Source organism: Trichoplax adhaerens, genomic scaffold (genome assembly GCF_000150275.1).
Source record: "Trichoplax adhaerens TRIADscaffold_22 genomic scaffold, whole genome shotgun sequence".
Lineage (NCBI taxonomy): Eukaryota > Metazoa > Placozoa > Uniplacotomia > Trichoplacea > Trichoplacidae > Trichoplax > Trichoplax adhaerens.
The window spans coordinates 790,800-800,560 of record NW_002060963.1 but is presented as its reverse complement, the minus strand read 5'-3'; the positions used below and the strand labels follow the sequence as shown (position 1 = coordinate 800,560).

Genomic DNA, 9,761 nt, shown 5'->3' with positions numbered 1-9,761 from the left:
ACAGTAGATATTCTCATTATTATTTGGCAGTGATTCATCGTTGCTTTTTTGGACTAGATTAAAGACACATCCAATCGAGTAGAGTAAGATGAAGCCATTCTGCTGCGTACGAGAAATATATAGGTACATACAGTAGATATTCTCATTATTATTTGGCAGTGATCCATTGTTGCATTTTTGAACTAGGCTAAAGACAGAAGCAATCGAGTAGAGTAAAATGAAGTCATTCTGCTGCGTACGAGAAATATATATGTACATACAGTAGATATTCTCATTATTATTTGGCAGTGATTCATCGTTGCTTTTTTGGACTAGATTAAAGACACATCCAATCGAGTAGAGTAAGATGAAGTCATTCTGCTGCGTACGAGAAATATATATGTACATACAGTAGATATTCTCATTATTATTTGGCAGTGATCCATTGTTGCATTTTTGAACTAGGCTAAAGACAGAAGCAATCGAGTAGAGTAAAATGAAGTCATTCTAATGTGTACTTATACGTCCAGTAGATCTGCTCACTGCATTATTGGAGTGGCTCATCATTGCATTTTGGAATAGATAGAAATGAGAAGCAACAAAGTTGAATAAATGAAGTAACATATTATTCGACCATAATGCCTATTGAAACTGATAAGACAACAAATACCCCCACGATAATATGGCGAAATAACTTATCTACGAGTAGGATACCAATTTTTTTTAAAAGTATCTTAATTATATAGAATTAGTCATATTATACATTATCAGCTATCGTACACTTGGCATCTGACCATTCAAGCTGTTATTAAACTAGTTCTTGTTATGATTGCTAGTTTCAGAGGCAGCATACACAATTTCATTTCTTTAAACAACGTTATAATCTCTTTGTACAGGTATAACTAGTGGAACGCATCTTATCTTAACCAATTATTGACTAAATAATTGTGAAATACAATTTCCTATGAAGTGTGTTATAATTAAGGTCTCGTCTATCTCTTTCTCTCAAGTGTACACGAGAAAGGGACAGGCCAACAAATGTAGTGATGAATTGAAGAGCTTGATTACACTTGCGTACAGTGGTAAATACTCGTTAGTTATAACTATTTCTCATTCCACTTGTCAGACTTTGACGATCTTCTCCTGCCGTTCTTTCTATCTGTTCGCTACCATTTCACTTTCATAATCTGTTTGCCAATATCTCGGAGCTATCGCCTTGTACTTCATTTCTATACTATTTCTCACAATTTAAAAACGTTAAGTATAGACACGTAACTTCATTTAGTAATGACCACGGCTTCTTGATTTTCTTCCTCTGGTTCAATAGCTTATCTAATTGTTTCGTATCTTTTCCATTATTTTATTTATTCTCTTATCTGGTCATAATTAACGTAATCAGTGCCAGTACTTTTCTTATCATAGAAGTTTTTAATCTATTTACATTGGTTAATATACTTAACTGACTTATAATAATTTGAATGAAGTAGCCTACTTCTAGCATGATCAGAGGAAAAGACACTAAATAAGGTGACGGAATATCGTAAACAGGTAGCATTAATCGTATGCATAGAATAGCATCAGTAATAAATAAGATATATACTTTATTATACTTCACTACAATTCAATAGATAGCTGAGACTTTTAATTAATTAGTTATTAATAAAGTATAGGACTCTAGAGATATTTTGGAGGACCATACATAGAATTATGATATGGTTATTGCCTGTAAAATCATGACATTAAAAAATCAGTGAAGCCACGGGGCATTAGGCCAGTTCACCTTAATTTGCAAGAATAGTTAATGAGTATTTTTCAATAAAACTTGATGGTTATCTCTAGAAATATAGTCATAGTTTGTGCCATTAATTATAGTAGTTTTGGCTATTTATTACTTATACACTGCTGCAACCTCTCCATAAGTAGAGCTAATAGAATACGAGTATACCTGGTCCTTAATAATTATTGATAACCTGATCCTGAAAATAGAATTTCTAGTGCAGTACATACGATAAATCATTAGTCAATTAATCCGCACCGATCATAAATAAGACGATATCTAATCTTGTAAGTGTTAAAGTTAAAGTAATGTGCTTATCCGATGAACTGTTTCATGACCTCTAGATATTCGATTGATTTGATTGTAATACTACTGTTACAAATGGAATTTAGAACGAGATAATTAAATTATTACGGAAAACTACATCGCTATAAGCCTAACGTTATCTGCCCACAGTAAAACTCTAACACTAATGATCTCTTATCATCAGGAGGAATAGTAACTCTACTAGTCTCTCTTGGGTAAAAATGAATCCAAATCTTTATTAAAAAAATTAATCAATTATGGTTAATGGTCAATAAGATAATCATTTGTGAGCAAAAGTCACATCGTGTAAACCACTGTATATATATTTGACTGGTCAATCCCGCTCATCTAACTGAATAGTATGGCATAGTAGATTATATCTTACTGTATACTTTTGATGTAACGTATAATATACGTATACGAATGATTCCTAGATCTTGCAACCTGAAATCAATCACGACACAACGGTATGATGAAATATGAAGTAGAATATTTTTATTTCTTTTTTACTCTGATTTCAAAAGCAAAGGAGATGCAATCTCAACTTAAGAATAGCATTGATTTCCAATTCTTGGAAGAATATCGTTAATCCCAGCTGATAAATTAGCAATAATAGTTTGGCTTCTGAATACATCCATATTTAAGTATATGCCCTAGAAGATTTGTCAAAAGTTAAGATAATTTTGCTAAATATTTTAGTACCTGTACATTATATTCCAAATACTATTTTGTAGCAGCTATAACAACGTTTATAATTAATCTAGGGCATACTTGCAAATGTCTTATTCCACCATTTAAAGTAAATTCGTGACGAGCATGCATCATCCGCCTATTGTTAAACATCAACATTTCACCAGGTTGTAATCGATGTTCTACCTACATGAGTTAAAATAAAATAGAATTCCGGATTAGTCTAGCGTTAATTTTAAAGATAATTACTCGTTTTTTTCAGATGGTAAGGTCTTGTAAGTAAATTCAAATCAATTTCCCGTCTTACTCTAATAGTACGTATTCTTCGTGCTAAGGCTTATACAATATGAATTTTAGGCCGACCGGATTCGGGTTAGTACAGTAAGCGATATAATTGGTATGCAGTGCTTATTAATGGACCTACGTTACTATCTATTTACGGTATGTCATAATAATTATAACATTCTTTTTTTCTAGCCCACGATAGCTAATGAAGAAGGAAGCTATGGTAATTTTTTATTCTCAAGATATATGGATATTTAACCCTTGGCCAACGCTCTCACAATAGCCTTAAGGAAAGTATTTCACGAAATTAGGAAGTACTAATACCACTGGTATGCTTTTACCATGCAAGTATAGAATTTTAAGACTTAATTAACGATTACATCCTTAATATAATCATAGGTAATACCTCATATTGGGAATTCTCAACAATGTCAGCAAATTTTCTTCTAGCTCTGTAATACGGCTCAACGTACTCCTAATTTATAAAAGCAATCAGTTAGGATACTTGTATATGGTTACAGTTTGCGCTCACATCCACATTTATAACATGACAAATTCTCTTGCGATATTTTCCTACTTCAGCTATTGAGAGAGGGCCTTCAAACCCTGGACTCCAGTTAACTGCTATTATCTATTTAATTCAAAAAAGTATTATTTTTGATAGAATGATATAAAGTGGTATTAATAGCCTTAAAAATATTAAATCATGACAAATTCGTAAAAATCGACTTCTCTAAAGTAGAATTGCAAAGTGATTTAATACCTACATAAATCACTAGAGAACGATACCTCTTGGTTGTGATTTAAAACTATATGTGGTCTTCGATATACCATAGCAACTGGATTATCACTAAGCAAAAGACAATTCATCTTTGTTACGAAATTGATATGAATACTCGGCCTAAATAGAACTAAAGAATTAATTGTGCATACTTTTCAAGATGAACTCTCTGAAATGCTACAGGAATGCGTGTTAGAATCTCGAAATCTTCGGGAAAATCTCTTCGAAACTCTTCAGCAATTAAGAAAGAGTCTAGAATCCTAGATTCGCCACCAGTTACACATTCATCAAATCTGCATTTAAACGATTGTAATACTTGTTATTTTTGCAATGTTTTGGTCGCAATTGCATCGCTATCATAATCAAGCCCAGTTACAACATCCGCAATTAAGCATTGTCCTAATTACCTGATGCAGTGTAAGGCCTGAATACCTGGAGGAGATTCATAATACAGTAAGTCCATATGAAAGATTAGTGGTGCCATTGAATATGCGACATGAGTAGGGTTTGGTACTGCCATTACATCAAATATCTGTATCGTTAAATTGGATATTTAATAAGGTCTGCTTTCATATATGTATATCACCGTATGACTACATCCGTTGCTAATTGTATCGAAATTTTTGCTGTTGCTTGTAAATGGGTTAAAGTTTAATTAGATATCCATTATGGAATAGTATCTGCTACAAATTATTTTCACTAAAGTATTACCTTTCCATAGATGGTCGGCTGCACTGGTGCTATTGGCTCTAACATCTGTAACCCATAATCAGATTCAAAATTGAACAAGATTAATCTTCCTGTAGGATAAACTGATAGACACAAGAAATTTTTACCTCTTGAATAGCTCCAGCTTTAATAGGTGTATCTTGGACAAGACAGCAACCGTACTCAAACAATTTCATTAAAAATCTAATACAAAGTGTTGAATTTATTTTTCATTGGTTGCCTATTTTGCATTCTATTCCATTATTAGAATATTTGCGAAATACTCCATACAGAAGCTGTAGAATTACTATATCCATAGGAACTAATGTAAATGAGGTTGCCTCGAAAGGTTTTTCCTAGTATGCTAGTTATGTCATTGTAGCGTTAGACAGTTAACTACTTACTTGCGTTGGCTCTCTTTACTACGGTATATTTCTTCATATTTTATACGAGGCAGCTCTGCCTAATTAAGACAGCATATTACCTCACTTCATTTACAACATAAAATGAGTAGTAAGCAACATCTATCTATCTATCGGTGTGTAAGTGTAAATAGGATTACCATAAATGTCTTGACACTACTTTGGTCATTTCTTTTAGAGAGTGCATCTTTAGAATAGCTGTGATCGCGTAGAAATTGTCGCGATATTCTTCCTACATGGTCATCTTCGCCTTGCCAGCGTAATACAACATCGTCCTCTAAGTAGTAAAAGGAAGGCAAACTTGATGTATCCTAGTAAATTATGTTTACTAAATATCATGTAGTATCAAGTTGGTGAATAGTAATACCTTCTAGATCAGCCGAAGCGAGCTTGCATTCTTGAGGCAATGTATGTGATTCAATGAGACATGCATTAGTGCCATGCTGCCTGCAGGAAGAACACTGACAGCTAAACCGTAACCAAGCTGCATGAAATCTAATCCAATTTTAAGGACCAAAATTAGTCTCAAATACTTTCAATTGCCATATGAAGTAGATTTAATTAAACGATTATCTTATCCATTCTAATTTTGACTGTTAACATAAACTACGAGTGATAACCAAATCGAATTAATTAAGAAGGAAATACAATTAGTTCTATACTTTTATTCCTTAAACCGAATCATAGGGTAAAGCTGCCAAGTGTATGAAGACCATCATTATTATTGCTCTGATCGAGAAGATTTTAGGTCTACTTAATTAATGCACTAATAGATAGTTGAATAAACGAGAAATTTATATATCTAATCACTTGAAATTTTTATTCCATCCGTATCCTAAAGCAATTTAATATCATTTTCTAGTGTCGATTTCACTGAGCCAAACGCTACTTTTTATTATTGAGTTTGCATTAGCATTTCAATACTATAAGAATTTGAAAACCTTCTCGTCTAGATGGTTATCGCTGACCTATATTGCTGATTATCCATGACCAATTGCAATTCGTTTCCATCTCTCATGATACGGCTCAAGGGGGATTCATTGATTAAATTTTCACTTGCTGACGCTAAAGTCGATTTCATAGATAGTTGCAGACCCTAGATGATGATTATACAAGTTGGCTGTCATGACTTGTACCATGCATGATTTTGCATGGCTAATTTTAACGTGCTTTGCGTTGTTATTGGCTGTTTCGTGTAATATTGCTATGCAGATTTATTTCATTAAAGACATTTATAGAGTAGACGTGAGATCTTACAGATGAAATGAAAGCAACTTTACGATAATTTTTTGATTTTAAGATGAAAGCGAAAAAATTTCGGCAGCAGCGTAAAAATTATTCAACTCCATGTTTTTACAACAATCATCGTTACAAGTAGCTTAGTAAAGCTTGATCATCCATCAATTAACTAGCATACAAGAAAAATCTTTCCAATTCTAAATTTAAAAGTGGTAGAAAGAAAAGTTCTTCCTGCTGTACTGATACTAGTAAATCGTTCAGTTCTTGTACAGCTCTTTAGGCACAACATTGTGTCATTTGCTGCTAGGCATTTTGGCCGGGTTTGCCATGTCCTATTTTAATATTTTTACCGTGTGGTATATATTTTTCAACGTTGGATGCATATGGTAGGTACACTGTATTTCCCCTATGTACTGCCTGAGCATACGATGAGATACTGCATGGAATTGAAAGTAGTAATAGCCGATAAGACTGCGTGTTCAGCTAGCAATTTCGCCATTTGAGTCCACCGCAGGGATTTACCCATTTATTTTGTGTTTTACCGACAATAAACGTCGAGTATCGCGAATATGGGGATTCACGATAGCAGTAAGTATTCGCTTACTGTTAAATTGCCTTCGGACCTATAGCAACATGAGCTTAAGTTGATGGCATTACAGCGTTGATGCAATAGATGGAACTTGCTTGAGTATGAAATGATAAAACTACAGTAGACGATAGTGATATCTTGGAGATAATGAGATCGCTATACAGCATTGCCAATCCATCGGTCATTTCGTTCCTCTTTTTTTATAGGCAATCAACGTGTTATATCAAATCAACAATTATAATTATTATTAGCCAACTTGGCTGCAGCTATGGAAGGAGTAAAGGAATGGCAATATGACAAGAATAATTTAAAGTAGTTGAAAAGTAAAAGTACGACATTGTCACGGTCAAGCTTTGACCGTGAAGATGTCTGTGCATTGCATACAGTATACGAGTATAAGGTGGATGTAAAAGCGGAACTAAACTTCTAGGTGGGAGGGTAAGATAAGAATTACCAGTTTTGTCTGAGGTTTGTAAATGCTCAGAGACTTTGTTAATTACTTTAGTGCTTAGCTCATCAGTGGGACGATTGATACATTCATTGATTGTTGATCATTCTCGTAGTATTCGTTATTCGTTTATGTTGGCATCGTAATTGTAAAACAGATATGATTATGTTATCGAAGAGATTACATGATATTGCCAATCATGTTGCTGAAACATTGGGCATGAAGATGCCCTCGAATAAATGATCATTTCATATTATTCGCAATATAAAATGACTCAGTCTCACCGTACTCTACAAAGAAGCAAAAGCTATAGGTTGTCTTAATACGATTAAAAATCGAACGCCGGCAAGAAGGAGAGACAAAGAGCGAGAGAAAAAAAAGAATAATAATTTTAATAGAAATCAAATCGCTTCTCTACGATACTGTTTGGATTGATTGAGTTTGCTGTAGTACAATTAGGGTTGAAATCAGTCCATTTTATACTACATTTACCAAGAATTGTTTTCGATATCCTTGAAAGAGGATGTTTGGTCTTCCTTGACCAAGTGGCGAGCCGATTCGTCTCAAATGGCGAGACGACTGGATGCAAATTGATATCCACTTCGCCATCGTTGCAACGTCAATGATCAACACTACAGTAATTACAATGGTTGCAATGGACAATGATCAGGTAGAGTATTGTTTATTTTAATGAATACGAATTGAAGGATATTTGCCTTACAATAATAATCTATAGATAGCTTGCTGTCCGAGCAACGTCATGATTAATTAACGTATGGTAGTAAATCGACAACGCCTATCGTGATTTGCAGCATACTCAAGCAGCGACTATAGAGTCTAAAAAGAGGAGAAAAGCTCAAGCAAAGGACTACTGTACGTAGCAGAACTAATTATGGTTGGGCTTGATTAGACCAACCCTAAAATCATTTTAGGATCTCTGCTGTGCTTCAAAGACCTTTCATTTGTACTTTTTAAAGGCCTTTCGCGTGATCCTTGCAAAACTCCTTGTACTGTATAATCGACTACAAGTCCTGTATTAGTCCGTCGTATGTGCAGTTATTTTAATAAGCCATAGGTGATCTAGTTGGACCAACGATAGCAATTGATGGGCTCGTTGCACAATTGAGATTGGAGATGTTGGCATCTCTCCTTCACAGCATTTATACTCTAGTCGATGCAAGAACTACTGCAGTAGCAGTCTGCGTTATTAAGCATTAGGCATAATTGGACCAACTAGAGCAAATGATGGACTCGTTCTACCATCGAGATTGGAGATGTTAGCATCTCTCCATCATAGCACTTATCCCATCCACCTTTTCAGTCCTTTAACTCCTGCAAATACTACTGTCAGTATAATTTATACTGTACCAGCTGCAACCATAGAATCAGGAGTGCCATATTCGATGCAAATGATGGAACTCAATATACCATCGACATTGGAGATGTTAGCACTTTCTCTCTCCCTCTCACAAGTCCCTGATGTTAGTATCTCTCCATCATAGCATTTAGCTTTGATCCTATCCGCCTTCCATGTACTGTAATTCCTGCAGATACTACCGCCAGTATAGTCTGTACCTACAGCAGTCATAGAAATCAGGAATATCATGTTTGATGCAAATAATGGACTCGTTATACCATCGAGATTGGAGATGTTAGCACTTTCCCTTTCACAAATGTCTGATGTTAGCATCTCTCCATCATCGCTTTTAGCATTGTTCCTATCCGCTTTCTATGCACTGCTATGATATCGCCAGCTGCAGCCACAGAATCAGGAATATCATGTTTGATGCAAATAATGGACTCGTTATACCGGTATATGGAGATGTTAGCACTTTCCTTCTCACAAATCTTTGATGTTAGCATCTCTCCATCACAGCTTTTAGCATTGATCATAGCTATCCGCCTTCCATGTATTGCCATGATATCGCCAGCTGCAGCCATAGAATCAGGAATATCATGTTTGATGCAAATAATGGACTCGTTATACCGGTATATGGAGATGTTAGCACTTTCCTTCTCACAAATCTTTGATGTTAGCATCTCTCCATCACAGCTTTCAGCATTGATCCTATCCGCCTTCCATGTACTGCCATGATATCGCCAGCTGCAGCCATAGAATCAGGAATATCATGTTTGATGCAAATAATGGACTTGTTATACCATCGAGATTGGAGATGTTAGCACTTTCCCTCTCACAAATCTTTGATGTTAGCATCTCTCCATCACAGCTTTCAGCATTGATCCTATCCGCCTTCCATCTACTGCCATATCGCCAGCTGCAGCCATAGAATCAGGAATATCATGTTTGATGCAAATAATGGACTCGTTATACCGGTATATGGAGATGTTAGCACTTTCCTTCTTACAAATCTCTGATGTTAGCATCTCTCCATCACAGCTTTCAGCATTGATCCTATCCGCCTCCATGATATCGCCCGCTGCAGCCATAGAATCAGTAGTGTTATGTTGGATGTGTGTGTCGTGGCCATAGTATATATACAGTACTGTCGGGCTGGATTCAAGTAGTCCATGATGAT

The 9,761-nt window shown here is 35.2% G+C and overlaps 2 protein-coding genes across 2 annotated transcripts; both read right to left on the bottom strand.

Moving 5' to 3' along the window:
• Window positions 1-2,607: 2,607 nt before the first annotated feature.
• Window positions 2,608-6,029, bottom strand: TRIADDRAFT_61285 (uncharacterized protein; the record flags this gene model as incomplete). The annotated part of the gene is made up of 13 exons (XM_002117187.1): window positions 2,608-2,715; window positions 2,834-2,938; window positions 3,444-3,512; window positions 3,570-3,668; window positions 3,827-3,887; window positions 3,971-4,111; window positions 4,226-4,350; window positions 4,530-4,574; window positions 4,655-4,730; window positions 4,931-4,989; window positions 5,089-5,225; window positions 5,316-5,443; window positions 5,917-6,029. The coding sequence occupies 13 exons, from the start codon at window positions 6,027-6,029 to the stop codon at window positions 2,608-2,610; spliced, it is 1,266 nt and encodes a 421-aa protein (XP_002117223.1).
• Window positions 6,030-7,988: 1,959 nt separating this feature from the next.
• On the bottom strand, window positions 7,989-9,672 carry TRIADDRAFT_61284 (uncharacterized protein; the record flags this gene model as incomplete). The annotated part of the gene is made up of 5 exons (XM_002117186.1): window positions 7,989-8,061; window positions 8,141-8,255; window positions 8,593-8,799; window positions 9,069-9,328; window positions 9,557-9,672. The coding sequence occupies 5 exons, from the start codon at window positions 9,670-9,672 to the stop codon at window positions 7,989-7,991; spliced, it is 771 nt and encodes a 256-aa protein (XP_002117222.1).
• Between the last annotated feature and the right edge of the window lie 89 nt (window positions 9,673-9,761).